Source organism: Cantharellus anzutake, assembly GCF_015039405.1.
Source record: "Cantharellus anzutake strain C23 chromosome Unknown EI90scaffold_5, whole genome shotgun sequence".
In the NCBI taxonomy this organism is placed as follows: domain Eukaryota; kingdom Fungi; phylum Basidiomycota; class Agaricomycetes; order Cantharellales; family Hydnaceae; genus Cantharellus; species Cantharellus anzutake.
This window is the reverse complement of record NW_024066955.1, coordinates 1,456,213-1,484,135: the sequence shown is the minus strand read 5'-3', so window position 1 is coordinate 1,484,135 and position 27,923 is coordinate 1,456,213. Positions and strand designations below refer to the sequence as shown.

The 27,923-nt window shown below is 49.6% G+C and overlaps 10 protein-coding genes across 10 annotated transcripts; 7 read left to right on the top strand and 3 right to left on the bottom strand.

Moving 5' to 3' along the window:
* The first annotated feature begins 5,921 nt into the window (after nucleotides 1-5,921).
* EI90DRAFT_2100105 (uncharacterized protein) lies at nucleotides 5,922-7,164 on the top strand. The gene has a single exon (XM_039052583.1). It carries the CDS (start codon nucleotides 6,185-6,187, stop codon nucleotides 6,866-6,868), a length of 684 nt encoding a protein of 227 aa, XP_038922056.1. The 5' UTR covers nucleotides 5,922-6,184; the 3' UTR covers nucleotides 6,869-7,164.
* EI90DRAFT_3012475 (uncharacterized protein) lies at nucleotides 7,067-9,186 on the bottom strand (the record flags this gene model as incomplete). Its single annotated transcript, XM_039056566.1, has 5 exons — nucleotides 7,067-7,441; nucleotides 7,595-7,882; nucleotides 7,979-8,181; nucleotides 8,394-8,948; nucleotides 9,021-9,186. 5 exons carry the CDS (start codon nucleotides 9,184-9,186, stop codon nucleotides 7,067-7,069), a joined length of 1,587 nt encoding a protein of 528 aa, XP_038922055.1.
* A 419-nt stretch (nucleotides 9,187-9,605) lies between these two features.
* On the top strand, nucleotides 9,606-10,236 carry EI90DRAFT_3036500 (uncharacterized protein). The gene is made up of 4 exons (XM_039058710.1): nucleotides 9,606-9,804; nucleotides 9,845-9,946; nucleotides 9,998-10,062; nucleotides 10,128-10,236. Exons 1-2 carry the CDS (start codon nucleotides 9,625-9,627, stop codon nucleotides 9,866-9,868), a joined length of 204 nt encoding a protein of 67 aa, XP_038922054.1. The 5' UTR covers nucleotides 9,606-9,624; the 3' UTR covers nucleotides 9,869-9,946; nucleotides 9,998-10,062; nucleotides 10,128-10,236.
* On the top strand, nucleotides 9,998-11,962 carry EI90DRAFT_3036499 (uncharacterized protein). Its single transcript, XM_039058709.1, has 5 exons — nucleotides 9,998-10,062; nucleotides 10,128-10,309; nucleotides 10,378-10,867; nucleotides 10,923-11,360; nucleotides 11,424-11,962. The coding sequence occupies exons 2-5, from the start codon at nucleotides 10,176-10,178 to the stop codon at nucleotides 11,712-11,714; spliced, it is 1,353 nt and encodes a 450-aa protein (XP_038922053.1). The 5' UTR covers nucleotides 9,998-10,062; nucleotides 10,128-10,175; the 3' UTR covers nucleotides 11,715-11,962.
* Nucleotides 11,963-12,730: 768 nt separating this feature from the next.
* Nucleotides 12,731-14,242, top strand: EI90DRAFT_3036498 (putative phosphate transport protein MIR1; the record flags this gene model as incomplete). The annotated part of the gene is made up of 6 exons (XM_039058708.1): nucleotides 12,731-12,949; nucleotides 13,024-13,376; nucleotides 13,430-13,499; nucleotides 13,557-13,801; nucleotides 13,874-13,908; nucleotides 13,961-14,242. 6 exons carry the CDS (start codon nucleotides 12,731-12,733, stop codon nucleotides 14,035-14,037), a joined length of 999 nt encoding a protein of 332 aa, XP_038922052.1. The 3' UTR covers nucleotides 14,038-14,242.
* A 202-nt stretch (nucleotides 14,243-14,444) lies between these two features.
* On the top strand, nucleotides 14,445-18,375 carry EI90DRAFT_3143946 (GNAT acetyltransferase 2-domain-containing protein; the record flags this gene model as incomplete). Its single annotated transcript, XM_039065072.1, has 13 exons — nucleotides 14,445-14,577; nucleotides 14,618-14,708; nucleotides 14,767-14,880; nucleotides 14,936-15,116; nucleotides 15,170-15,451; nucleotides 15,504-15,830; nucleotides 15,885-16,646; nucleotides 16,705-16,779; nucleotides 16,832-17,225; nucleotides 17,282-17,407; nucleotides 17,460-17,683; nucleotides 17,771-18,003; nucleotides 18,135-18,375. 13 exons carry the CDS (start codon nucleotides 14,445-14,447, stop codon nucleotides 18,373-18,375), a joined length of 3,183 nt encoding a protein of 1,060 aa, XP_038922051.1.
* A 948-nt stretch (nucleotides 18,376-19,323) lies between these two features.
* EI90DRAFT_3117203 (cyclin-like protein) lies at nucleotides 19,324-21,217 on the bottom strand (the record flags this gene model as incomplete). Its single annotated transcript, XM_039062960.1, has 4 exons — nucleotides 19,324-19,587; nucleotides 19,645-19,854; nucleotides 19,972-20,301; nucleotides 20,369-21,217. The coding sequence occupies 4 exons, from the start codon at nucleotides 21,215-21,217 to the stop codon at nucleotides 19,324-19,326; spliced, it is 1,653 nt and encodes a 550-aa protein (XP_038922050.1).
* A 794-nt stretch (nucleotides 21,218-22,011) lies between these two features.
* On the bottom strand, nucleotides 22,012-23,731 carry EI90DRAFT_2906482 (P-loop containing nucleoside triphosphate hydrolase protein; the record flags this gene model as incomplete). Its single annotated transcript, XM_039054250.1, has 10 exons — nucleotides 22,012-22,048; nucleotides 22,117-22,157; nucleotides 22,223-22,310; nucleotides 22,368-22,459; nucleotides 22,520-22,706; nucleotides 22,756-22,853; nucleotides 22,906-23,250; nucleotides 23,320-23,432; nucleotides 23,490-23,537; nucleotides 23,599-23,731. 10 exons carry the CDS (start codon nucleotides 23,729-23,731, stop codon nucleotides 22,012-22,014), a joined length of 1,182 nt encoding a protein of 393 aa, XP_038922049.1.
* Nucleotides 23,732-23,928: 197 nt separating this feature from the next.
* Nucleotides 23,929-24,764, top strand: EI90DRAFT_3036487 (uncharacterized protein). The gene is made up of 3 exons (XM_039058707.1): nucleotides 23,929-24,037; nucleotides 24,105-24,186; nucleotides 24,246-24,764. The coding sequence occupies exons 1-3, from the start codon at nucleotides 23,952-23,954 to the stop codon at nucleotides 24,516-24,518; spliced, it is 441 nt and encodes a 146-aa protein (XP_038922048.1). The 5' UTR covers nucleotides 23,929-23,951; the 3' UTR covers nucleotides 24,519-24,764.
* A 203-nt stretch (nucleotides 24,765-24,967) lies between these two features.
* Nucleotides 24,968-27,549, top strand: EI90DRAFT_2098961 (PIN domain-like protein). Its single transcript, XM_039052581.1, has 6 exons — nucleotides 24,968-25,117; nucleotides 25,184-25,246; nucleotides 25,303-25,465; nucleotides 25,557-25,814; nucleotides 25,889-26,644; nucleotides 26,711-27,549. Exons 1-6 carry the CDS (start codon nucleotides 25,077-25,079, stop codon nucleotides 27,305-27,307), a joined length of 1,878 nt encoding a protein of 625 aa, XP_038922047.1. The 5' UTR covers nucleotides 24,968-25,076; the 3' UTR covers nucleotides 27,308-27,549.
* Nucleotides 27,550-27,923: the final 374 nt, after the last annotated feature.

Here is a 27,923-nt window from a genome sequence, read left to right as displayed (position 1 = left end):
CTTTGGACCCTCACGACCAACTCCCAGAATATTTGAATGACCATTACCCGAAAAGACTGACACCCTACTGGCATCGCCTAAACATGAGGAATAACGGTAAATTCCGTGATCATAATCTTCATCCCTGCAATCAAACTCCGGCCTCGACGTTGATGGGGCAGCTAGCAACGCCTAATCCAACCCCGTTACAAAGATCAGCGACCCTTAGTGTTGAATGTTGTTATTTATCTCCGCCTGGATGTTTTCCGACCCAAGACATCCTATATTCATAATCTTGCAAACATGTAGAGCTGCCTAGCCAGATTTTATCAATTGTTCAAGACGACCGTCGCCAGACTCGCTTCAACACACTGTATATACTTTGGGTTCAAGTATAACAAGTTGTGTGGAATTGGTTGGATTGGGGTTGGAGAATAATAGGGGATCGATTATTAATAAGCTGGAACAGTGAGCGGTTCGAGTTGAATATTACACGCTTGCAAGATCACGAGGCAAGAGAATGCTGGGAATGGGTTGGGTGATGACTAGGCAAGAATATGCATGCTCATCGAGCGTTGGGGGTTGGGGAATAATATGCCACTAGTAAGTAGTGTTGAGCCCGACAGCTCCGAGTAGGTTTTTGTCTTGCCCCCCCCCCCCCTTTTTTTTCCTTTCTACCTTGTGTTAATTTTTTTCATGCGCCTCGAGGGGGAATCCCCCAAATTTTGACTGGGCTCAAGGCATCCGCACAGGATTTCCCAGACCCCCGGCCCAGAAGCACCCGAAAACAAAGATTCGAGACCCTAGATTTCATGATTTTCCTTCGGAGAGATACATGCCAGCTCGCCCGGGGGGACACTAGTACGATGAATGGCATGATTACAGATTCTCCTTGACTGACAATGTCCAGCCTACCCACCCCTGCGCGTGCACACGCGGAATCCATGCCCGTAGAACCCCCATGGCCACGCTGCACCAGCTTACTAGTGCCAGGTGGGGGGTTGGTTTTGTGTGCATGCACTGCGGTCCGACATTTTTGATACTCACCACGGCGCTCTGGCACCCCAGCCTGAGCATGAATACAACGCATATATATCCAATGCGAAAGCTTGCGGTGCAATTGCGCTTGCTGCGTATTCAGAATGCGGCGACACCAAAAATTAAGTGGACTCTGCATGTATAGCCACCGGATGGACGACCAAGGTTCACTTGTTACACACCAGTCTTTTGTTTGTTATTTTGCCTGACAAGTCGATGAATGCTTCAGGGAACGACGAAGATAGCTCGCAGGCCAGGAAGATGGGGGGCCGGGAGTGGGAAAGAGAAAGAGTTCGAAGAACGACTCGGACAACATATCGCAAGGGCTGGCCGAAACCGAAAACGCAAGTGATTGGAGCAACAAGGGACCGATACGTTGTTAATTAGTGTTAGCAGTTCGATTCGGGCATCTCGATGCCGTGGCCGAGACTAGTACTGGTATACCACGGCTCTTGGACTGCCGCGAGTAGCTTAGTTCCACCTATCAGTGCTGTGGCAAAGAAAAAAACTGATCGTAATATCGATATCCACGTAAGATTGTATATCCCGTCTTGTACAGTGCCCAGGCAAATTAGTGAACGCGAAATCGCTCTGGTTCACAGCCGAACAAAATAATGTGCAATGTGTACGTATTCGAAGCTCAAGTGATCACGGCGCTATGTTGAAGCTTACAGATCGCCCACCAATCGAGTCAATAGTGCAGGCGCTTGGGGTTGGTGTTCTGCTGGAACGGGGGCGGGAAAAGGGTATTAGGTGAGTGGATAGATCACAAATGCTGATTAATTGAACTGAGGCATCTTGGCTGGCTTCTAATTGGAGGGGGATGTAAAGAGTCGGACCCGCGCGGCCCGGAATGTCGTCGTGATACCGATAGCCACTCGCACCGCATCGGGGGGTGAGGAAGGGGCTGTAAAGGCTGCTTCAGCTAGCCGGCTGCATCTCAGTGCCAGAATTTGGTTGGCGAATCGGAAAGAAAAAAGAAAAGAAAAAATAGTGAATTAACATACACCTACATGGTTCGTCCAAGTTTCACGAATCATTGACAAGTGCGGTAGAAATCTCACAAGGAGATTTGCCGCAACCGCAACACAATCACGTACTGTATTTTGGATTGCCAATTTGCCAAATTGTGTTATTCTATGGGGTAGCATGCAAAGGTTCAATTCTGCCAGTGATTTCAAGTATAGTGATAGTGCAGGGTTACAGTAATTTTTCGAGACTTATATGTATGTATAGCGTAAACTTTTTTTAAATCCGACCGATATTCGGGTTTCGACGTCAATAATCTGACGAGTAGGGTTACCATGCCAGACGTTGCTGGAGGGATATGCGTGGGCCGCCCTCTTGTCTGATTTACAGTCATGCACGAAACGCCAGTTGTGTCGTGTACAGTGGGTTGCAAAAAAAGTTGTCGCATCCAATTTATATTTAATATCGGATTGTTGACAATAAGAGCACTTGTCATCAGGTCCCAATGACACCACCGCACCGTTGTTCACGCCCTCTGCCTTGTGCAACGATGAGAAATCACCTCGTACCACTGGCCAAGGACCCCCTAGTCACAATTTCAGAGACCGTGCATGACCACATCTGAGCTCTCAGCAGCAGCATGATGAATGTTACCAGCTTCAATGCCAGTGAAGACCTGGCCCAGTGTAGGTTGTTACCCTGTCAGTTCTGCTGCCATTTTTGTCTCATCATGAGACCCCCCTACATCCAAATCAGGGGCGACATTTATGTTTTTGCAAGCCGCTTGTAATTTCACAACTCACCAGATTGGAACGCTAGCGCATGGCATTGTAAATATTGAAATCAGCGGGATTTCACTTCAAGCCACACGCCAAATGCCGCCACTAGCTAGCTAGCGTAAACGAGTCCAAATTGTCAAGGTTCGATCGATTGGGAGATGAAATAGATGTGATGAGTGTCCTCCTAACCGCGTGCACACCCCGGCCACGCGACTGAGACTAACTCGGGCAGTGGATCAACAAAGGTGCTAGACCTAACACAGGGAGATCAGGTTTATGCATTGCTATCATTGTGGGGAAACTGCTTGTATGGGAGAACATCTCAATTCATAGACATCATATGTCATGTCGGGCCCGGCAGCGAGGAATTAATTATGTACATCATTATCATTGCGGGGAGTGCGCTGCAAACTGCTTGTATCGGAGAACATCTCAATTCATGGATATCATATGTTACTTATTGGCTAGCCAATGGATCATGTGGGGAGAAGTCGGGAGCGGACCCGCAGCGAGAAATTAATTGCATATATACGGTACCGTCAGGAGTGCATGATTCGGGAATACAGGATTCTCGAGAGATAGATTGGGGGTCATCTGCATTCATCGATGCATGAGGGGCCGCAGTTGTGTAACATGGGCTGAACACAAGCCTGCGGTTACAATGATGACAGCAGCCAGGGCATGTACTGGCGAGCCAGTTATCGCACCTCAATTTCAATAACGTTACTACGTCGTCTCACGCCTGTGTCAGCGAGCTGATAACGTGGCCGGGATCAGCTCCCCACAGTCCCTGCTTCGCTCTCGCGTGTGGTTATCTAGGCTACTGGGTTGATAGGGTAGTAGTATAAAAAACAAATACGATATTAGATATTTGGTAAATCCTACACGAGGGGCGTGTTCCATCGGGTAAGTCGTGAGATTATCCGAGTTGAGGGTCCCATTATTGGTATAATTTATGAAGCGTGTGCCGTATCCCTACGCCGTGTCTCTATACATGTGTAGTATAGTCACCAAAGAAAAAAATAATCAAACAAATAACAATGTGTGGTATTCGATGCCCCTTCCGGGCATGTACTCACCGGGGGATTCGGGGGAGTGTGAACCATACTTGTTAGCGATAGCTTTGCTACCGTAGCAACGGGGAGAGTGCATCTTCCGTGGAAGGGTCCAGAAGCCACATTGTGCCTGTGCCCTAGTAATGACTTGAATGTCCCCAGCGGACCCTTAACGGGGGGGGGGGGGGGCTGCGACTAGCTAGGAGTAGGAGCCTGGCGGCGCATACAACATGAGCTGCGGCGTGGATAGTGTTGCACCAATTGGACCCCGACAGGTTGGGAGCCCTTTGCGTACAAAAGCTTAAGCAGACACTGAGGGAGAAGCCGCGCTGTCGACGGGTTTCGCCATTAAGGTCAGACTTGTTCCTGAACACATGCGATGCACGAGCTCGAATAGGAGATAAATATTGCGCTTGAACAGGCCTTGTATTAGTCGAGAAGCAACTGGAGGGGCTGTGACTTGACATGACAGGTCAGGTGGCAATAAACGTAAAGAGGAATCCCATGCAACTGTTAGGCTGATTTTGCCTATATGTTGTGGCAGTCAAAGGAAAGAACACCAATAGCTAGTTATCAGGGTTGGGTTCGTGTTAGACGAACCCCCGGTTAGGTTGATGCCGGAAGCGGGAAGCGAGCCTCATGTGATTCATCCAGTCAATAGTGAGTTCCGATCAGTCGGTCGTAAGAAAAACGGTTTAGAGCGAGACGTGCATGTGCGTGCGGCGGCGGACTCCATCAAAGGGACAACCGACAGGAGGCTAGCTTCTTTATTGCATAGAAGAAGGAAGCACTTGTTGAAGTAAGCATATCGCGACTTGGCGTCTGGCATGTGAGGACCCAAGGTTCTTGAAATGCATTTCGGAATCTCAGGGCTTGCACAGCCATGCAACTCCAGGCGCTGCTCCCTTTTGAGTGTCCATAGGACGCTGATTACGACTAGGATCTTGAGTGCTATGTACGCGATGTTGACACACAAGCTAGTCGAGCTTGCCATCAGGCCGAAAGTGGCGAACACCGGCATTCTCATTCCGCAATGCGTTGTTCCACATGCGCATGACATTCGATCGATCAGCCGAGTAATTCATCTATGATGTGGACCCCGGATACATCGCGGAGTACGTCCGAATGCACACTCCGAGGACATGGGTAGCACATGCAGGGAATATAGGTCACAGGAGCGAGTATTATCGTTTTCTTGTATGTCGTGTCGCTTCCTGCGCTATTCTCTTGGACCGCGGCGTGTACACCGCACATGCGGTGCGGCGCTGTGTTCGAATAGGCATATAGTGGTGCTCTTGGTAACAATCATGATATGCCACTCGCTGCATGCGGCGTCTAAAACAAAGTCGTCTAGGCTCAGGCAACTTTGCTGGGAGTGGCGTATCAATCTCAGGGAATAGGAGCCAGGTCGGCATGGGACAGAAGCGCTTCCGATCGTGAGCCACACGGATCTACCTCTGCAGTAGGGTGGATAGGCGCTAGGGCCTACATGGAGGGGACCAGCCGCCTTTGCGCGGCACGTGGAAGCCCACAGGCCCTGGTGTGCAAACCTCGGCACAACTGAAAAGCTCTCGCCCCACTCCGTGCCTCTGAGTCTGGGATACCTAATCTATTCGATGTTCGTTAAAGGTATCAAATTCCCCCCGCATCAAAGGGAGACTCGGAAAGCTACGAACCTCACTACCAATTGTTACACGAGATATTGACTGACGTAGTTCAACAGTCCAGTAATTGGCAAAGAACCAAGATATTACGGGTGGGGTGATGCCAAAGGGATCATAAAGGCAAGACCAGGTGGGCTGTGCACAGATTAGTGCTGTGTTGGCGTGACTCCGCATCACAACACTTCACGGTCCATCTCATGGAAGAGACGTCCACCTTGCCGTGCATGGTCCAGGGGCTCCACCACACGAAGACTCGACTCTAGTGATGACCGGGGCCTCGGGAAACGTCCACCAGGAAATGTGGAAAACGACGTGTATGGTGGTTACACGCGGCGTGTCGAACACGTTTTCCTTTCTCATGCATTCTCCGCCACCTTTTTCTTATTCTACGATCATCTGTGGTACCACGGTTTTCGTCCACGCCTGCCTTTCTTTCTCGACGAACCTAATGGCAGTCCTGTGGTTGTGTAGTGCGCTATGCACCACTGCTCACGACGCCTCCCTCGAAATACACTTCACTCTTGGGGTGGGGAGACCAACCCCGATAACTCCCGGCTATTACAGCCGACGAGGAGTGTGGGCGCTTGCGCTCGGATTCAAACCGCTGCGCGCGATTCTATTTTGAGACTCTACCTATTATCTGGGTGAGCGCGTCGGGATTCTTTGTAGCCCATGCTGCCGCCGAACATGACTGGCACAAATGAGTTGCCGAGTTTTACATGGGCTAATCTTTTCGGACGTAGCACCTGTGAATGTTGTGAATATTTGCACAGCACCTACCCATCGCAGTATCCATATGCTGCCCAAATCAGCGTCATACTATTCTCCCCGGTCTCAGGAGGTTCTATGCAGGTTCAGTTTGTGTCTCGTATTACAGAGGGGACAACCCTCATGGTTATCATCATACGAGCGGCCCGTCGGGTATGACACTAGCCTACTGTATCGACCTTATCTCGCCTACTTCTCAACTTCGGCAGAATCTCCGTCTAGCATTTTCTGTTTGAACCCTAAATCGGCGTCGTCTTCTCCCCTCTACTCAGTGAGGTCGGTGGGGTGGATGGATGATAGATGCCATCACTTTATACTCGGCTGCATGCGTGCCTTTCGACATATGACGGAGTGTACAATGTTCCAATCAGGTTTAGATCCACTGTATCGCCTCTCACATTGCCACCGTTCCGAACGACAACCGCCAGTGTCCCATCAGCAATCCTCTACCCGTTTCCCAATCAAGCCGTCGGTATCTCAACAGCCTAGCACTCCTGATTGTCGAGCCGCTGATATTCCTCGAATTGTCAAGAATTATTATCCAGGACAAGCACGAGCTGTGAGAGACCGAAAAAGCAGCACCTACGGCCGCGGGAAGGCACACATGTTGTTTTGAGTCGGTTGTTCGTCTGAGTGAGAGCCAATCCCCACTTCCTTCATGGACATAACAAAAGAGCCTGGAGCAATAGGCAAGCTTAAGTAGGCAGAGAAAGTGTATGTCGATGTGGGATGATCATTGTTGCGGCAAAGGTTCTATAAACAAGGGAGGTGTAAGGCCAGTGTGAAGGTCTTGCAGATGCGCACTGAGCATCGTTTAGTGCGAGCGAGTGGCCTGTTTTGCAAGCAGCTGGGCAACTAAGGCATTCTGAGTCCGGGTGGCCTGGGCGAGCTCGGCAATTGTCTCGTTGATCGTCAGGAGCGCCTCATGGATCGCCCTGCCCCAATTCCCCACTTCCGAACCTCCTTCCACCTCCATACCCTCCTGTCCCTTCGGTGCGATGATCCGCATCCGTTTATTGGCCTCCGGCGCCCCTGGCGCTCGGTCGCACTTGACCTTGGCCTTCTGGCACGAGGCGCATATGACGCCCTTGCCGGTACCGCGCACGCAAGCCCTGTCTAGCCTGATGCATCGTGAGCAGGCAGGCAGGTCCTCACCGGCTGACAACGGTGCTTCCTCGGTAGTCTGATGCTACGAGCGAAGTGATCAGCGACGCTCGGAGACCCTTGTTCATGACAGGGATTGCGATATTCACCTTGCCTTTCCCTAACTCCGTCGTCGCATGGCCTTCTGGCGCTTCGCCTCCTCTGCTGCGAGACGCGCAGCCTCTTCCCTGGCTCTCACCTCCGCCGCTTCCTCCTCCCGCTCCCGCACTAGCCGCCTTCGCATCTCCTCGTACTCTCGCCGCGCCTGGCGGCGCCTCCGCCTCTCCTTGAATTTCGCCTCCATGAGGATGACATCGTCGTCTGACCCCTCAGCCAAATCAGCCTCATCCCAGTGAGAGAGGTTGGGGATGTAGGACTTTGGAAGCATGTTCGACTCCATCAGACTTCGTTGTTGTGGAGACGATTGACGTTGCGGAATTTCGGATCCGGCCGAAAGGTTTCCACACAAGCCACGTGGGATTCTTGGCTGAATATATTTGTCTACATATTTGTCTATAGACATAAACCCTGGGGTTATAGCCGCTCTGCCACGTGATGGCGGGGCCGCGGGGTAATAAAGCACCACCGGGGCTCCATTGACCATATGACACCCTCCTGAACCCCCACCATGTCCGACCTCTGTCCGAACACCCTGAACCTTTTCCAGGCATTCCTCACTTGGCCCAAGCACCCATCCTTGGGGCCGATACAAGCACGTCGGCCAAACCTGCCGCCTCTCGGATTCCGATGCCGGTATCCGGATGGCACCTTTCCTTTGTTTCTCTCCTAGTTATGTCCTTCACCTGCCCCTGTTGCTCCTCTGACATCCGTGTTCCGTCCCCGGATCCCGATGTACTCCCGCGGTTCTCAAAAAATCGCTCCAGAACCGAACCGAACCGAGCCGTGGCACCCCTACGAGTCGGAGTCACGCTCCCCTCAGCTCGTTCACGGACAACATGGGCATTGCCACTGAGGCCACTGTGAGCTGTGCTGCATACCTACATGTGGAATGGTGTCATCTCTAGTCTTGTTACAGGCATTGTATATCTCCGAGTTTGGCAGGATGTTGTCGCTGCTCCTAATGAGATGCACCTTTTCTTTAATGCTGTCCTTTAATCCTACAGTTAACAACTGCAGCTTCAATAAGTTGCAACGTAGTACAGACGGTGTCCCAACATGCGGAACAACATGTGTCGTTCTTAGACGGTTTTGGAGCTGGAAGCTGATGGCAAGGGGTACCGATATCTTGATCCTAAGATAACCCGTGTCTTTCATGGAATGCCCCAATAACACCGGCAATTTGGAGTGGGCAGTGTGCAGAAACCACGCAAAAATCCTTCTTTCTCTGGCGGACCATTGTTCCTTACTCGATAATCTGGCAAGAGCCGCAACGGCCATCTCTCCAAGCAATGACTTGTACTTATCACGGGTTTCCCAGTGTCTTAGCGGAGCCAAGATAACGGAATCCCGGTCTCCGTATTCTCCTCGTTCCTGTGCTCCAGAGGAGCTTCGCAGGGGATTCTGAACGCCTTGGGTCCAGCCAGCTGTTCCAGCTAAAAGTATGTGGACACGCGCTCCTGCTTCCCGAGGATCAGCAAGGTTCAATCGCCGCCACCTGCCTTAACATGCGCCATATTTTGCCTCAGTGGTCCCTTTCCCAAAAGGGGCCCGAGTTGTTGATGTGCTCTGGTAGCGCATCGTCTGGATGTTTGTTGGATACTGTCGGCCGGCCTGGGAGAGGCTCAACAGCCTCGAAGGGGGCAGGATCATCGACAGTCGCACCGAAGCCATGCTGCGAAGCTACCTGAAAGCGGATATGATTCATATATGACTTATTTGGGTGTGGTCGGTTATGTTCTGCTAATCTCGGCGGCGAACGTGGTCGATGTGATCCCGGGCAAGTTGGAGAGGATGATTTAAGGATGTTATAATTCCGCACAAAGGGGGGGGGGCAGCTATGAAGCAGATTCATCTTCAGAATAGGGCACTGACACAATTGTAGATATGTGGCCGATTGACGGATTGACGTGTCTAGCTAGCTGTTCAAAATATTCACCCCTGGCGCCCTACCTATTTCATCTCGTTGCAAGGCCAAAGATCTGAGCCCCCAGTGCCTTGGCTAGAGCGCACACCTGTCATTGAGATCGCTTTTTGGACGTCGTATTGATGCTCGCGCCAGAAATTGCCTTTTTGAGTATTTATCTGGCCAACATCGCCTCACCGTCAAACATGATTTGCATCATCTATAATTTGCATAGTTTCTGCCACAGAACAAGGAATGCTTTTGTTTTCACCGCCTTGACAACAATTAATGAATTGCTTGAACTCAGACTGGTCTCGATCTGCCTAGTAAATGTATTAAAGGCGCTATACCACCCAGTGGGAGTTATTCTTTTCACTCACCCTTTGGTTCTCTGTTCAAGCACTAACACTGAGCCCGTTTTGGAAGTGGTCATTTAACGCCCAACGCTGAGCTTACTGCAAGACATTTGATGCTGACTGAATACTAATACTATGCCACCTTACGAAATAAGCGGTGCGGGTTTCTTCTGTATGCGTATACAAGTCACGGTGGTGGCACGTTCTCATTTTCCACTTGTAGCTCCCATTCGTATTCTCCACAACACGGGCAGCAGCGCTACAAAGCTCCAGACAAATTCAGATGATGTAATTACGGCGCTTTTCTTATTAAGATGCTACTTTCCAAAGTGACCTTAATTTCATTTTCGCAGCTGTCCCCCGCCCTGAACCACTTCGAAGGATCTGACGGCAAGATCTTCATGTCCATTAGTCCAGACCGTAGCAAAGAGCATGAGCGGTATCGTGGCGCGAACTCGGTGCAGGATGGTGCGTCATCGAGACGCAGCAATTCTACCGGATTTGTTGAAAAGATAGGTTTGCTGTGGAAGAACCGGTTCGTGCAAAGGCAGTTTCAGAAGGCGGTGTCATCATCTCCTAATTTTATTGGCGACATTTCGTCAGCTTCTCGAAAAAATATGTTGGTGATGCCCACAAGCAGATTAAGCTCGCTGATGGCAGTACGATTACGGTCTACGCGCGCGGTACTGAGGGACACTTGAAAGTCACAGAGAAGCCTCAGGTCGAGCCACATCAAACGCACAATGTGATGAATAACCCACCCATTCGTCAGAGACTCCGTTCCCTTCCAAGTGGCAGACCATCTGAGCAACCCCCTATGTTTCGATCTCCTTCCCACTCGCAGCAAACTGATACAGGACTGGAATCTCAACCAATCCCCCATGCAGAAGCAACCCTCCAAAACTTTTCTAGAAACCAAGTTTCAAGCGTCCACCGTAGCCCTTCGAACATCAAGCGGAAAGCGGCACCCCGATGGTCTCTTTTCTCTTCGACTGATCCCTCTGGGCAGCCGCAGACGATTAGGGGTCGCTCTCTCTCAGGGGTCGATTCTGACGAAATTCAATTGCCTCATTTTAACTATTCAGAAGCCACCGTTCCTTCATCAAGACCTAAATCTAGATCCCTCTCCAAATCTCTTGTTCGCCCAGAACGAACATCGAAAAACTTTCGAACCTCGTACCAACCACCACTCAGCTGCCGCTACCAGCCCGCCAGCTGCGCGGAGTCGTGTCTCACTGCAATCTACCGCGGCGCCAACGATGACGACTTTCACAAGACGTACATTGATGACCCCCGAATCATCATTGCTTCATGTCGAGGACTGGCATGAAGAAGAACCAGAATCGCCCACTGCAAGGCAACGAGTGTCCATTCATTGGACCCTTCTGTCCCTTGATGCGCAATATCCCATTGTCATGGATTTGTCAAAGCGGAAGAGGGATCTTGCGCTGGTGACAGATCCGGATACCCCATGGTGGAATGTGAACTTGCTTTCGAAACCTGCTACGCGTCCTTCAGTCACCAAATTGAAGTTAGTTTCTCCAAAGACGATGTCAATCACTATCGAAAACGACCAAGGAGTCACTGTAGGTTTTCTAATCAGCCTATGACCAAACTCAGAGTAATTGACGTGTCCGTCTATTTTGCAGGTTCATGACGTGATTATGCATCTATTTGAAACATTCAGACGCCCTCTTACGTCTGAAGAACTCGATATATTCACGCCTAGCATGCTGTACCAAGCCCGTGTCGCATATTCCGAGAACAGACGCCATTGGACAGGAAATCCAGCCAAAATACCCAACGAGTTGAGGTGGATTGACACGCTTTTCGATGAGCCGATGTTTGCGGGTTTGTCGTGTGACCCCGAGATTCTTCAACAGCACAGTGGAGATGCGATGGATACCCTTACACTTGTTATGAATTTTAAGTCTAGATGATCGATGCACTGCTCGAGACGAGAAGATCCTTGCAGCAATTGCTAACTTATAATACCCTTTTGATGATTATCTTCATTAGTAGGTTCAGGCGATGACTTCACCTCATTCCACTGTAGCCCAACGTTGATCCCAGAGTTTGTTGTTTTTGATTTAGTGTAGTTGATGCTTTTTATCCTTCTTGCTTTCATCAAATGCCCACCGGCTAAACTCCAGCTATGTCCTTGCATTAATGTTATTTGCTTTCCAACTGCACCGGCTTCCACGGCATTCCCAAAGGGCACGAGGATTTAGAGAATTTAGAGATGGGCCGTTCTTCTCGAAGTGATCCATAACGACGGGAGAACGGAATCACAATCACATACATAGTTTGCACCGACAAACAATTGGCCCGAGAAGCTCTGCCCGTCGGCTTCGGGAGTTCTCTGGCCAGTTTTCTGGTTACACTGATTCTAGTGCGAGTGCTGCGAGTTGCTTGCAAGTGTGTCCATGACTCTTCTCTTCCCCTTCTGGTTGATACACAAAGAATATCATCGCCCCGCTGTGAAGTATTACTGAAACCAAAGATTTTATAAGACGTGACTGCGAGTATAGATGACTGCCCCGAGTAACTCTATACTTAAATAGTCAGAGAGAGAGGTTACACGAAGTGACAAAGGAGCGAAGGCAACAGAACGCTCAAAGCCGCTTGTCTAAATCCAACAATGTAGACATAGATCACTTTGAGGATGTTGTTCCTGTCGCGGCGGGCTTCCATCGGTCCACAAGTCGAAGCCACTCGCAAACGACTTGTTCGCCTGAATCAACCGGCTAGACGGTTGCGCACAGGTTGTTGAGACAGCGCAAGGGCAAGGATGGCTAAATTGATCCGTAGTTTGTTCTCGGCGAATAAATGAGGAAGGTGGAGGTCGGGTCATTCACGGCGGTTCCCGGAAAGCATTTTTCGCACACTCAGCAAACAAAAATTTGCCGCTTGTGAACAGACTCCCCACGACAACCTCCCATCATCCTCTTCATCTATGGCCGGTTATTCGTCACCATTCCTACGTCAGTTCCCCATCCTCGCTGTCTCTGACAAGCTAGATGCTGCCAAGCCAAAGCCAGCACCTACTGGAGTTGACCTGTACGCTCGCTTTGCCGTTGCCGGTGCCGTATGTTGCAGCGTCACCCATGGCGGTTTGACCCCTGTGGATGTCGTCAAGACCCGTATCCAACTTGAGCCTGAGGTGTACAACAGGGTGCGCAACATCTTCCAAGAAAACCATTGGTTTCTGCCATTGCCCGGCTGACGCACGTTCATTCGCCATAATAGGGGATGATCACTGCTTTCCGCCAAGTCGTCCAGAAGGAGGGTGCTGGTGCTCTCTTAACTGGTTTCGGACCTACGGTTGTCGGGTATGCTCTTCAAGGTGCATTCAAATTCGGTGGTTACGAGTACTGGAAAAAGACAATTGTGGAGTCGATTGGTTTTGAGACCGCTCAGGCCAACCGTACCTCTGTTTACCTCGGTGCTTCCGCTATTGCCGAGTTCTTTGCCGATATCGCTCTCTGCCCTCTCGAGGCCACTCGTATTCGTCTGGTCAGCCAACCTGACTTCGCTTCTGGGTTGGCTTCTGGATTCGTTCGTCTCGCCCGCGATGAGGGTATAGGCGCCTTTTACGCTGGGTGGGTTTGTTCCAATCAAATTTATGACTTTCCACTCTGAAATTGTTTTGTAGATTTGGTCCTATCCTCTTCAAGCAGGTTCCTTACACCATGGCTAAGTTTGCTGTGTATGAGATGGCCTTCGTCAGTCTTTTTTCTGTGTTTCTTGTGCTTTGCATGATATCGTATTTGAATGCGCAGGAAAAAGCCATTCAAGCCTATGGCAAGCCAAAACAGAGTCTTTCGCCCAGCGAAACCAGTACTCTCAACTTGGGCTCCGGTCTTATTGCCGGTTTCGCTGCTGCCATCATCTCACAACCTGCAGATACTCTCTTGTCGAAGATTAACAAGACTAAGGCTCTTCCTGGGGAGACCATCACTGGCCGTCTTGTTAAGATGAGCAAGCAGCTCGGCCCCGTCGGTCTCTTCACTGGATTGGGTGCTCGGTAAGCCAAATTCGTCGCAGTTTCCTACGCTCATGTGATGCTATTTGCTCACGCATATCTTCTTCCTCCCAGTTTGTTCATGGTTGGTACTCTCACTGCCGGCCAATGTAAGTTATATGGTTATAGTCTTTATTGTCCTAACGCTTGTGCATTTCCTAGTCGCCATCTTCGGAGAGATTAAACGTGTCCTTGGTGCCACTGGAGGTGTCGAGATTGCCAAGGTCACACAAGTCTAAATATGATCACCTGGCTGCTTTCCATTTATTCGCGAACCTTGCTCATGAACGTCTCGTCCTCATTACCCCAAAACTACGCCACGACTTGGTTTCACTTCTATTACTCGTTCCTTTATTACGGCCGTTTCTTTTCTTTGTTGTCCTCCTGTTTAGACGTACCCGTAGACAAACATACTATTCCATTCTATTTCTCACGATCGTCTCATTAATTGCTTCCATCGGCTTGGGATGGAGGCGTGATCAAGTACGACTCGAAGCCAGGTTGGCTGTGTAATAATGATGATGCGAGTGTGAAAATTCGCATAGACTTCAACGATCGTGGGAAGAATGGGCTTCCGGCAAAACCCAGGCCACAGACCTCCCGGCGCCTGTTTTCAGCACCTCCATTGCTGGGTTTCGCTGGTGTCATGAGGAAGCAACTTGACCCTCGGCTGCCTATCTTGATCAACAATGGCATCAAGAAGAACCATCGGTCCTTTATTGCGCTGGTGGGCGATCGAGGGAGGGAACAGGTGTGCTCAGTTGAACCCTTGTTGCGCAGTGTACGCAGGAATCTGAATTCATCAAAATGGGAAACTAGGTTGTAAACTTACATTTCTTGTTATCACAAGCCGAGTCTCCTCTAGGCCCTCTGTTTTGTGGTGTTACAAGAAAGACCTCGGGTTCACTTCGTACGTTGCGTTGGTGTCTGGAGCAAGTTACGCTTGCTTAAAGGTTTTACTCCGTCAGTCACCGTAAGATACGCGAGAAGAGTATTAGACAACAAGAAAAGCGAGGGCTCCGTGAGCAGAATGAGAAGTCACCTTTCGAACTCTTCGTGACCGTAACAGATATTCGCTACACGTATGTCATTTCGCATATTGAAGGCTCGAGCGCGTGCTGATGTGTCATCGCGTAGATACTACAAAGAGTCCCATAAAATCCTCGGTAACACGTTTGGGATGTGTGTATTGCAGGACTTTGAAGCGGTTACACCCAATCTGCTCGCGCGGACGATTGAGACCGTGGAAGGAGGCGGTCTTGTTATTCTCCTGCTGAAGACCATGACATCTTTGAAGCAATTGTATACCATGACTATGGCAAGTGCTTTGATATTGGTTACATCTGGGCTCCTCGTGATTGTTTATTATAGGACGTACACGCTCGTTATCGTACTGCTGCACACGATTCCGTTGTCGCGCGGTTCAATGAACGCTTCATCCTCTCCCTCGGCGCATGTGAAGATTGTCTTGTTCTGGATGATGAGTTGAACGTTCTTCCTATTTCCAGAGGGAAAGATATCCGCCCTGTAGAGGACCGTGATACAGAAGACTTGACATCGAAGCCGGAAAAGGAATTAAAGGAACTAAAAAGCAGTCTTAGCGAAACCAAACCTGTTGGCGACCTAATTCAGTTGGCAAGGACCTTAGATCAGGTGCTACTTAACCCTTGTGCTAATTATTACCTCGACTCACTCACTGGGATAGGCCAAAGCCTTGTTGACGTTCATTGATGCTATCGCAGAGAAGACTTTGTCGTCAACGGTGACCCTTACTGCCTCCCGTGGACGTGGTAAATCAGCTGCATTAGGCCTCGCCATTGCTGCAGCCCTCGCACATGGATACGCAAACATCTTCGTCACCAGTCCCAGTCCTGAAAACTTGAAAACTCTGTTCGAGTTTATCTTCAAGGGCATGGATGCGCTGGGCTACGAAGAACACCTGGATTACGATATTGCTCAGAGCACCAATCCTGATTTCAATAAAGCCATCGTGAGGGTGAATCTATTCAGAAATCACCGGCAGACAATTCAGGTGAGTGACAATGTTACTTATCAAGTATAGCCAGAGATCCATTTGCGTCCGAAGTACATCCAACCCGAAGATGCCCACGTCCTCGGGCAAGCTGAACTCGTCATCATCGATGAGGCTGCGGCCATTCCGCTCCCTCTAGTGAAGAATCTCATTGGGCCTTATCTCGTTTTCATGTCTTCGACCATTAATGGCTACGAAGGCACCGGCCGTTCATTGTCGCTCAAGCTCATCCAACAGCTCCGTGAAAGTACCCGACCTAGTCTGACGAAAGACTCGGCGGATTTGAATGAGAACGTTGCGTCAACCTCCAGTAAAAGGGCAGCTTCATCAAGTACAACGATGCTGAAGGCCCGCACACTTCGTGAGATTCAGCTAGAAGAACCAATTCGTTACAGCTCAGGTGACAAAGTGGAGAAGTGGCTTCATGCCGTTCTTTGCCTTGATGCCACGGTTGTATCAAAGATGTCATTTGGCACTCCCCATCCCTCAGCATGCGAACTGTACTACGTGAACCGTGACACATTATTCAGTTATCACCCTGCAAGTGAGGTGTTCTTGCAGAGACTGATGGCTCTCTACGTCGCATCACACTACAAAAACTCGCCTAACGACTTGCAACTGATGAGCGACGCTCCCGCCCACCACTTATTTGTGCTTTTGCCTCCTCTCAAGGATGATGAGAGTGTATTGCCTGATCCGCTTGTGGTACTCCAAGTTGCTCTTGAGGGCAATATCTCGAAGGACATTATCATGGAGAGCCTGAGCAAGGGAGAGCGGTCGAGTGGCGATCTACTACCGTGGATAATGTCTCAGCAAGTGTGTTTTTATGGTTATTGGTCTCTCTGAGAGCTCACCTTACTTTTCGCCCCTGTAGTATCAAGATAGTAACTTCGCTAAGCTGTCCGGTGCCAGAATAGTCCGAATAGCAACTCATCCAGACTACACGAGCGTACGTCTTCTGGATTCATTGGTTTGCATCCTCTGACTCCTCTTCGGTGTAGATGGGATATGGCGCGCAAGCTGTAAAAGTGCTTGGTTCTTACTATTCGGGGGAGATTATGAACGTAGAAGAATCAGTGCAGGATGAAAATTACCAGACCTTTGAGCAGGCGGCAGAAGTGAAACAGAATGCGTCACTTCTCGAAGATGAACTTACCCATCGATCCGCATCTTCCCTTCCTCCCCTTCTTCACCGTCTTTCACACCGAAAACCAGAAATACTTGACTACCTTGGTGTGTCGTACGGGCTCACCAGACCCCTGCTCAAATTTTGGAAAAGGGTTGGCTTTGCGCCTTACTATCTCCGCCAAACCGAGAACGACATTACTGGAGAATACGCAGCTGTTATGCTCAAGGCTCTCAGTGGAGATTTGGGGCTGGAAGCCTTTGCACAGGGTGATTTTTTTCTGCACAGCTTTTAGCTAGAAATCACTTTAACTATGGGACCGTAGACTTTCGACGGAGATTCCTGTCGCTGCTATCATTTAGGTTCAGAGAATTCGAGCCAGTCACAGCATTGAGCATCATCGAGGCGGTGAACAATGTAGACGGGCACAGGATGATGGATCCCGTGGTCAGTATTTCTCCCTTTCCCAACGCAAGTCACTGACAATGAACTGCTCATCGAAGATCTTAAAGTCTCCGAGCTCAACATGCTTCTGACACCATTCGATCTTAAGCGGCTGGAATCTTACTCCAATAACATGCTTGACTATCACGTCATCCTGGACCTTTTGCCGACAATTGCCACTCTATACTTTGACAAGCGGTTGGGAGATCTCAAGCTGCACGCAGTACAAAGTGGGATTCTGCTGGCGTTGGGTCTGCAACGGAAATCCATCGAGGATGTTGAGGTACGCTGATCTCCTGGTTGTCCGCCGTTTGCATGCACTCTGATAACTTCCATTACTCTAGAAAGCACTTAATATGCCTGTTCCCAGGCTCTGGCCCTGTTTGTGAAGCTCATTCGACGAGTCCTGAAGCACTTGATTGAGTTACAACGGTCCACTGTCGAAGATACGGTGCCCGCCCAGGCTGACAGCAGGCCTGTTTTGGAAGATGCTGCGTCTCAAGTTCGGGATGAATTGAAGGAAGCGGGCAAAGAGTTCATGAAGGAGATGAAAGAGAAAGCTGAAAAAACTAGGATCATGCTTGGCGACTTAGATCTCTCGAAGTAAGCGCAAACCATCGGAGGCTGGACCTGCACGGAACTGTTGCCTGGTGCTTGGCTGACTATAATCCGTGCCCCTCTCAATCCACTTGAAGGCCATAAGAAAGTTCTAATAAATGATCTTTCTCCCGTAGGTATGCAATCGATGATACAAACCGAGATTGGACTCGAGCAGAGGCTCAGGTAAACGCGCTTGCCCACAATACCCAAAATGAAGGTACGAGCACCGTCATCAGCGTCATGGGCAATGCCCCAACACCGCTCAAGAGAAAGACAGAGGAGGATGAGTCAGGAGGGAACAAGAAGTTTAACAGGGGATCCATGAGGACCAATGGTAGGTCCCCAAAGAAAAGCTTCAAGAAAAGGAAGCGCTAGTTGGAATTTTGGAGGTATGTGTGGGTGTATTTTATTTCATTGCCTTTTCCCGCCATGTGGCGTAATCAGTCGGTGCTAGAACCCTAAGCGTGCCTCACGGGTTGCCTTGAGAAAATAAGGGGCGCATGGATCAAGTAGAGCTTCAACCAAACGGGAAAGCATGTAGTGCTGAAGCAAATGGAGCAAAATGCCCAAGGTTACAAGCAATTTCAGAGATACAGCTCAAAATGAAGCGGGACTTGCACCAGCCTGCGATGCGGCATGTATCACGTCTGTATAATGGTATAATGTCGAAAACACTGTTGTCACAGCACAATACAGCGAGCGGAGGGGGGGGGAAAAGCCAAAATCACGAACGGGGAAGAATGCAGTTAGTGTCGCATGCAGCTGTGGATGTCAAGGTTGAGGATGTGCTTTGCGTGGAAGAAAGAAATGAAAGAGAGGAGCGAAACGGTCGTCACGAGAAGGACAGAAAAGCAAAACACAAATAAAGATGAAACAGCGCGTGAGTTCTGCGTGGATTGTCATGCATGAGCGAAAGAAAACCGCCATACTTTATTTCGGAGAAGGGAGGGAGAAAGCGGAGTAGGAATCAATCAACGATAGCAATCTGCATGGCATGCTTCCATGACAGATCCTCTTGCGGTTCAAGTGCACGCCGAGGATGCGCAGTTGTTTCGAGGATGGGGTGAACCTCGCCATGACCTATTTTAAAAGTTGCTGGATGTTAGTTCATCCTTATGGTGTCATCGATTGTCAATCAGTAAGCGGAACGAATGGCGTTGCGTCGTAGTGCAGTGTAGAGAAACATAAGGTTCATAACGAGGGAGTCCAACACTCGGTTCCAGCCTCTCACGGTGAAAGTCATACAGCAAACAGAGAGATTAGGAGAGTCGGGGATCGGTCATATGAATGAATAATCCAAGAGATGAATCGATGATACAGTGGTCACTGTCCGTCCATATCCATGTCAATGTCTTGCGGCTTGCGCATGGGGACGGCAGGTTTGACTGTGGCTTCCGCTTCAGGATTCCAGTGGTTGACCACCCAATTCCGCGCGAACGAGCTTGCCTTCAGAAAACGCTTGTGCGAATACTTGCGATGAATGTGAAGCTTGTCAAAGCCAGGGGAAGCGATAGTCTCGAGGATGAACTCGCATCCGGGTGAGACCTGCTCAGCAGTGTACTCAGAATAATAAACAAAAGCATCGTTCTGCGAGACAGATGAATGGTAAGGCTCAGAGAGAAAACCATTTAAGATCAAACCTACCCAATCACCTCCCAGCATCTGCCGAGCAGTGAACATGGCAATCGCACCAATCATGCTGGGCTTCGCCCGTAAGAAGCGATGATCAAATAAGCAAACCTCCATGAGGAACTTAGACAGTGTGCGAGTCTGAATGTCATAGTCGTCCGCTTTGCTGATACGTCGAATCCATGAATACGGCGAACAGTACGCAGAGATGTGGAAATTCAAAGTCTAGAATAAACAAGCGGCCACAACGACAAGCACGTGCAAACTCATGTCAGCAATCGCCAGGCTTTGCCTCTTTCACTCTTATCTCATAAGAGACGGAGGCAACCAGACGGCACTGACCTGAAGAATGATACGTTCTCCCTTTAGGATCTCTTCCCTCGAGTAGCCACCCTCAGTCACGTAGACGAACTCATCCACACTTGGCGCCATGATTTCCTCGTACTTTGCAGCGATGAACATAGCAGTGATGCCAACGAGCTGAAGCTTGACTAGCGAGACAACTCTCTTGGATAGGAAGCGATCTACGATGTTGATAGCAATCCATAAGGTCTCAGGTAAGAGATGGTAGTGAGTGTGGATCTGCACAAGCCAATCAACCAAAGTCGCTCGCTGAGTCCATTCGATTTCGTTCTGTTTCTCCATATAATCAGGGTCCGGCATTGACTCCAGCTAAGCGTCAATCGTTAGCGATGGGCCCGACGTAGCATGAACCATAATGGCTGAATTAGACGCTTACCTCTAACTTCCCCATATATTCAAAAATATCTTCGGAATACTCTGATACAAGCGTCACATCCCACCCATCCACCTCATCCTTAAACGAGGCTTTGATGTCCGTTATCTCTTTTGCATAACGAGCTTCTGATTCGGGACTGGCCTGTGTCCAGTCGTAATCGATTTCATCAGGTTCTGGCGATGGAGAAGGTGGACCCCGCAGTCTGATAGTTTCACGTTCTTCAGTCTCAGCATTGGAATACGCCACAGTGGCGTTTCCCTCGACTGCGACCTTGACGTCAGCCTCAGTAATTTCTATTGGGTCCTTGCCAGCTGGGGCGAGAACTTCGACGGTGTTCACTGGGAGAAATGATGCAACAACTGAACGCGAGGCATTGATGGGGGTTTTTCGGCGCTTTCTTGATATGTTATCTTCCTCCTCGTCTTCGCGTAGACGAGTCTGAGATGGTCGGAATAAAGCGGATGCAGCTGCAGACGATTCGCGCTGAAGGTGGCGAGTAGTCGAAATCCTGGCACCAGATGGAGCGGTGGGATGAGAAAGTGGACGGTTAACGATGACGCGATGTGTTTGTGTTTGCTGGACTGCAGCGGATGCTGGCCGTGTCCGTGTGGTCGCTGTTGCAGTTGTCGATGTGGTAACATTTGTTGTGGGGGCTGCCGTGGCAGCTGCTGTGGTAGTGTGTGCAGTAGTGTTTGTTAGTACAGATGCGAGTGGTTTCTCGATGACAGCCTTATTCTCCTTCCCAAGCCCATTGAGCTTTCCCTGACGGTTAGGATTGGTGAGCTCATTTAACGCGCCTCGCCCGCGTGTCCCGTCTAATTTCGGGTCTTTAACGTTCCCACCAGCCATAGGACGAGTGTCGTCCGTATGGATTTGGAACTTTGTCCGTGTGGTCCCAGTACGCGGTTTGCCCAATGCCTGCTCGGTCAAACAAAATAGTGTTACAGGAAGCGACCGCCCCAAAAAATCAGCACCCACTCTTCCGTTCTGGTTCATCTCTGAGAGCACCCTGAGAAGTATACACGAAGGGAAAGGGCAGGGGATGCAAACGAGACCACTGTGGATGGAGATGTCACTCAACAAGACAACCTCCAAACAAGTCTCAACATCGGGTGTCCCCGAAATTTACGTCACGCGCCAAAAACTTTCACTTTTTTTTGCAATGTGCACGCTCAGCCGATAACTGCTTGACCGGTAGAACGATCGCGTAGAAGGTGTTCTTTCTGCTGGAAGGCATTCCGAATGGTCATGCATGTTTCCAATGAACCTGTTCAAAGACCTTGCTAAACACCACTTTTCGCGTTTCCCCATTCTACACACTCTTGTATGCTGAAGCTGACGCACCTGAGCCATTGCACGCCTGAAACGACGCGTCAACAACTACCGCGTTTTTTGCCACAACCCTTCACCATCTCACGAAACATCGATCTTCATCAGTTCTCACGGTCTGCAACGCGTTGAGTGTCCAAGTCACCTGATCAGCAAAACCACATTATGTAAGATCGATGAATACGCAAAGCGCTTTAGCTCAACTGCCTCTCAGCCCTCAACGAATAAAGCGGGTCTGCATGCCTACTCGTAGCATCTGAAGATACAAGGGTGTGGCTAAAGTGCTGCTGAAAGCTCCAATGCCAAACATGGTCTCAGGCACCAGACTTCCAATACGCTATGTCCCCGTCGCTATGAACACGTTCGGAGTATATTAGTTCCATATCTGTGCAAATAAAGTAACCGGATCATTTGCGTACTTCATCTCATACGTTCGTCCTTGCTGCCGGTACTTGCCCGCCTGGATTGACGGATTAGTCAGTCCGACCGATAATGCAGAAAATAATTTTCCGATGCGATACGCACTGCCTTGACTGCAGACTCGCTGCCGTATTCCTTTAAATCATCAAATGTCATGATTTCCCCGCACACGAACTTATTCTCAAAATCTGAGCTGAGAACACTTCGCATCAGACAACGGATCGAGGGTGTGGCACGTCCATCGACTCACTGAATAACGCCAGCTGCTTGTGGCGCTTTCGTCCCTTTCCGTATTGTCCATGCTCGCGTTTCCTGAGGGCCAGCAGTGAAATAGCGAATGAGCTAGAAGCGCCGGATTGTCATGAAAGTCGTCATTCAAAGAACTCCTGATGCTGCACATACATGAAGACTGCTGTATCCAGCGGTTGTGATCTTCCCAAGTGCGCTTGTTACACCAATTTTCTTCTCTTCTTCGGCTCGGTCCTCGTCGCTGGTCAGATTGAATAAGCGCTCTTCCAGCGCCACAGAGAATGGAATAATGGGATCCCCCGGGTTGTGTTCGTCAACCCATGCTTTGATCTTTGGTAACCTAGAAGGAATTGGTTAAAAGTAACGCAGCAATGTTCGTCAAAATGCACCATTTGTTCTTTTTCCGAATGTAATCTTTTTCTGATAGGTTTACTAGGTAGGTTACAGGCTTGGCGGTGAGCAGTTGCAGGGCATTGACATGCTCGATCTGAAAACATAAGAGGATAGTTGTCTCCGACCTCCAAAATGACAATACAAACCTCTTTGTTCGTCCACTCGCCTTTCCGTACATCCATATCTTTGTTCTTCAGCAAGCCTAGGACCTTTTCTTGCGTAGCGATCTCCTCCGCCTTGGCTTTATCGGCCAAACTTTTCGCATTAAGTGCAGGCCCTTTCTTCTTAACTTCCAAAATCTTCTCGACCCACTCGATGTCCTTCAGTCGTAATTCTTTAGAAATTATTTCCATATCTCGAATAGGGTCAACATCGCCTTCAACGTGGATGACTTCTGCATCGTCGAATGCCCTAACGACTTGGAAGATACCATCCACGGCCCTGACATTGGAAAGGAAAGCGTTACCAAGACCAGCACCAGTCGAAGCGCCCTAGAACGCGCATATGGGGCGCACACGACATTAGAAAGCATGGCAGACGAAGTATCATCATCCACTAACAGCAGTAAGTCCGGCGATATCGATACATGTAAGGAAGGCGGGGATTTTGTTGGTTGATTGATACAAGGATGCTAGCCAGTCGACGCGTGGGTCCGGGACAGGTATCCGTGCCTCTATGATCATCATATTCCATCACAAAAGGGAACCCAAGATGAAGGAGATTAATGTACCTTCTGGATTGATCGTGGCGTAAGGGAAGTTTGCTGCCTTGCCTAGATCTGTTACAGGCAACAAAGCATGAACACCCAAGATCGGCAAATTGTGTGCAATTTTATGTACCAGTTTTTGAAAGTACATTGAAGAACGATGATTTCCCTACATTGGGCAATCCCACGATCCCGATCTTTAAATTATTTCCTGGACGTCCAAGGAGCACCTTCTTCTCTGGCACAGGAGCCTTCTTTGGAGGCATTCTCTTACGGCGTGAAGAGGAGGAAGCAAAGTTTCGTGATAATAGAAGGGAAGTATATGAATGGCTTTTGGTCGCCGAACTGTTCTTGAAGGAGCACAGGAAACTGGACCAGCGGAGAGCGCCGATAACCATCGATGATTTCAACCCGCATGTGACCTGTCTCGTGACCTACCACTTCAAACAGTGCTCGTGGCCAACTTGTGGTTCGACAATCCGCACGATGCTCGCGATGCTACTCCTCCGGCCGTGGATATTCCTGTTCGTGCTGATGAACGCACTAGTAGTAAATGCACAAGACCCGACCACGTAAGCTCTTGAGGCCATGATGGGAACTTGCTGCGGGACTCATGCACGCTTTTTCACCTGGCACTAGTACCACTTCCCTAGCATCAACAACTACTACGAGTGAGCCACAAGGTCCAATAGGGTACACGACGTCGATCGACACAAATGGCGTGAGTTTTGTTCACGCACCTATTTACAGTCGCCCCCTCACGCGCACGGTAACACATAGCCTGCACCTCCGACAACTTATGTGTATACGACAACAGACCAGAATGGAGTTAAGACACTTGTCACAACTGTCTTTACTCCAACGTATGAGCCAACTTCCGCCAATCCTTCAGTATCTTCGGGGTCGATATATGCCTACTCTGATTACACTTCACGGTTTCCTGCACCATCATCGGGGTCGGCTGTTCGGTTGGCGTTGCTAAATTGGGGCCAACTCACCCCTGCTGTGCTTACAGTTGTAGGTGTCATCACGGGAGCTGTCATCGTATTATGATTTCCACGAGTTAATTATTGGACACACCCATTTGTACGACACGGACGTTAATGTTGGTTGATATGATTCCTTTGCTTAGGCGTCGACCTTGCATAGACCTTGTTCATTTCCACTTAAGCAGTACAAGAACACTTTGACGTCATTTGCCACACATCGAATTTGTCTTGTCGCAATTATCATCGATATTGGCGCGTAGGATTAATTGATGAGAGTTTCCGCTCTTGAATTTATATCCACAGTATATAGGCCAGTATTGCTTGTTAGCAGAGCTTCTTCAGACCTGGCCACACCACTGAGATCAAACGATGGTATGGGCAACATGCGAGATTGCCCATATACGGAGCCTGTCTACTCGAGATCAGAGAGTATTTGGCACAAGAGCCAAACAAGATGAAGTTTGAAGCTAGGTTTCCCCAATAAAGGAGCTGTGAATTTGGCGCTTAATGCCTAAAGGTCTCAGAAGTTCTCACGGCCGTTTTTGTTGTTGCTGGGCGCTTTTGAGAGCGAACGTCATAAGAGGCTGTCATCCAAACCGTATAGCGCGTCGGTGCTGTGAGGATGGGTATCCATGGACTAGCGCCTTTCCTTCAGAAGACTTGGTGCGTAACAACTTTGGCCTACTGCGATGTGCAATGACACTGAACCATAACCTCGACTTGGAACAGTCCCGATGTCATAAGAGAGTTGCCGAACCGGCTTAGGGCCCTAGCGGGGAAGACCATAGCCGTGTAAGTTGTCTCTCCATTATGTCAGACGTGTGATTTGACTGCCCGCCCCACCGAAGCGACGGAACTCTAGTGACACAACGGCTGCATTTCTCGAACATCCCGTACGAGTTCAAACACATTCTTGGGTGGCATAGGCTATTGATGGAACTGAGGGATAACAACGTTGGCGTGATATGTGTATTTGATGGAAAGGAACGAAGTGAAGCCAAGCAGGCTGAGGTCAGTGATTGTGGGCGTCCACTAATGTTGTTGGTATTCCTAACGAGCCGAAGATTGACGTTGGGGCTCTTGGAACCCAAAAAATTTTAAGACAGAACGGCGACGCGCGGCCCGCTCCCTAGTGCTTGCTCGGAGCACAATGGAACTCCAGCGCTCACGTCGTTTGCGGCAGATGAGCGACTTACTGCGGTACCACGCATCGAGATCTCCGGGTAATCAGACGTGCTACACTCCTGAATTCATAAAAAACACTCTGGTCCCCTTTCATGCTGTATCAGTCGCTTCTGAGGAGATTAACGTGAAGAAACGCGAAGAAGTCCAACTTGGGCAGTTATTATCCGTTTCCCTGGTATGTGCGCTAGATCGGCTCTTAGAGATTCCATTAATTTGTCGTACCTCAATTTCGCGTGCTCAAATCACCAGCCAAAGTTTGCGGCGAATCGTTCTGCAGTAGCACTGAATGATGATTCATCGCTGAACGGCAGAGCGGATCGCATACCGCTATCCCTGTTCTCACTGCACGGCTACCAGAAATCTCACTCTGAACCGAATCAGGAAAATCAGCCGACTCTATCACCCGCGCAAACCCCACCACCGGATCCCCAGGGAATACCCTTGCCCCAAGCCTCAACGGACGACAATGTCGCCGCACCAACATCTCCTTCAGGCCTGCTGCCGATTTTGTCTAGAGCGACACCAGCTGATCGGGGCAGTTTTAGCGACTTAGAGGAATATTATCGCGCCTATCGAAGGAGCGTCCCACTTTTTACCGTACCGCCAAAAGAACCCGCAACTGGAAATGCGTCGACGCCTCGGACGATGCAGATGGAGGATCCCTTGAGTGTTGACGATGAGAGGGCTTCACAATATGCGATCTCACGATCTCAACACGAGATGACCCTTCAAGAAGGTCTCATTTGGGACTCATTCTTCCAAACGCAAGATCTTAGATCCAGTGCAGAGCAGTTCGAAATCCTTGCTGGCAAGAGTCAAGCACTGTATAAGTCGTATGAGCATCGTGGAACACCGCCCACCGACAACACGTATGTAGAGTGTAAGCTTATTATCGAAGCGATGGGTGTTCCTGTTATAGACTGTCCCCGTCCGTTCGAGGCCGAAGCATTGGCATCAAGTCTCGTCTTGAACGGTCACGCCGACTACGTTGCGAGTGAGGATACGGTACGCTGATATAATTTCGGCATTCACTCATGGGAGAGACTTTCACTTTTGTTGTGTTGCTGTCAGGACGTGTTGGTTTACCAAGCGCCTCTCATTCGCAATCTTACGAACCGAAATGAGAATTTAACTCTCATTTCAGGCGCGGAAGTTCGAGAGCGACTTGATTTGCCATTGCAATCTTACATAGACTTTGCCCTCCTGCTAGGGACTGACTTCAGCCAGCGTCTCCGCGGTCTCGGGCCTCATCGCGCAATAGAACTCATTCGAGCTCATGGAAGTATTGAACAAATCCTCGACGCGCAAACACGACTGACACCGCCGAATAAGTCACTATGTACTCCCCGGCGTACAAGGACAACGAGGCCGGTTTCTAAGAGAGTCTACTCCCCAGAGCCACGGGCTTCTCGTGAAGAGTACCTCCTTGAGGTGCAGAAAGCCAGAAAGATATTCGAAACCCTCCCTCCCCTCCCAGAGAATCTGCGGTTCAGCTTGAATGCAGAGCGAAAATACGACCATACCCAGGTAGCAGAGATCTTAGCGGAATATGGACTACCACGGTGGCTGCCAGAGGACGAAGCTGTGATGCTTGATCTTGACGTTGATTACTTTTCGAACGCCAATGCGACCGTTGGCATGCAACAATTTCAGGAGGCCAGGCCTTGACAAGGGCATTATTCCATTTCTCTGTGAAGCCTCTACCTGATGTGAGATGCCCAAGCGACCTTTGATCATGCGTTGGGGCCCACCCCCCTATGGTCACACTCTTCCCCATTTTCCCTAAGCGCACATTCCCAACTCCTTCGTTGACAGGCCTAGCGTCTTCACACTTGGTCCTTCAACACTCCCAATGTCGATCATGTCTCCTTTGCCCGAATGCCGGTGCCGTGGGGCCGTTTTAATTCCTTCCATGGAAGCAATCTCCTATTCGCAGCGCTTTTCAGTCCTATTTCTTTAAAACCAAGAAGGCGAGGTCTTTACAGAACTCCGCAACGAAGAATCTGACGATACTAGATCATAATCCATTACACTTCAGTATCTCCCATTCATACTCCATAGTTCTTTCTCACTCATACTCATCGGTCTATGGCGCCCGTGCCCGCCGTTTCGTCCCCCTGATCGTAATTGCGATTCCATTTCATTTGATCAGATGAAGAAACCCTGTTTTTTCCTCCCCACGCCACGCAATTCCTCTTGTGTTTATTGGCCTCTGACCCACTCAAAAGTATCGCATCGAATAGTTATCCGATCAACTTCGCCTGTCCATCTTTCCAGGATTTCG

Bases quoted from the DNA above. Each gene is read 5' to 3' on its own strand.
- EI90DRAFT_2100105 (XM_039052583.1), top strand. From the start codon at position 6,185: ATGAGTTGCCGAGTTTTACATGGGCTAATCTTTTCGGACGTAGCACCT.
- EI90DRAFT_3036500 (XM_039058710.1), top strand. From the start codon at position 9,625: ATGATTTGCATCATCTATAATTTGCATAGTTTCTGCCACAGAACAAGG. The intron at 9,805-9,844 runs GTTCTCTGTTCA...CCGTTTTGGAAG, and splicing joins TTCTTTTCACTCACCCTTTG to TGGTCATTTAACGCCCAACG.
- EI90DRAFT_3036499 (XM_039058709.1), top strand. From the start codon at position 10,176: ATGTCCATTAGTCCAGACCGTAGCAAAGAGCATGAGCGGTATCGTGGC. The intron at 10,868-10,922 runs GTTCCTTCATCA...TTGTTCGCCCAG, and splicing joins TTAACTATTCAGAAGCCACC to AACGAACATCGAAAAACTTT. The intron at 11,361-11,423 runs GTAGGTTTTCTA...TCTATTTTGCAG, and splicing joins AAAACGACCAAGGAGTCACT to GTTCATGACGTGATTATGCA.
- EI90DRAFT_3036487 (XM_039058707.1), top strand. From the start codon at position 23,952: ATGCTCGCGATGCTACTCCTCCGGCCGTGGATATTCCTGTTCGTGCTG. The intron at 24,038-24,104 runs GTAAGCTCTTGA...ACCTGGCACTAG, and splicing joins AATGCACAAGACCCGACCAC to TACCACTTCCCTAGCATCAA. The intron at 24,187-24,245 runs GTGAGTTTTGTT...GGTAACACATAG, and splicing joins CGTCGATCGACACAAATGGC to CCTGCACCTCCGACAACTTA.
- EI90DRAFT_2098961 (XM_039052581.1), top strand. From the start codon at position 25,077: ATGGGTATCCATGGACTAGCGCCTTTCCTTCAGAAGACTTG. The intron at 25,118-25,183 runs GTGCGTAACAAC...GACTTGGAACAG, and splicing joins CCTTTCCTTCAGAAGACTTG to TCCCGATGTCATAAGAGAGT. The intron at 25,815-25,888 runs GTATGTGCGCTA...TCAAATCACCAG, and splicing joins AGTTATTATCCGTTTCCCTG to CCAAAGTTTGCGGCGAATCG.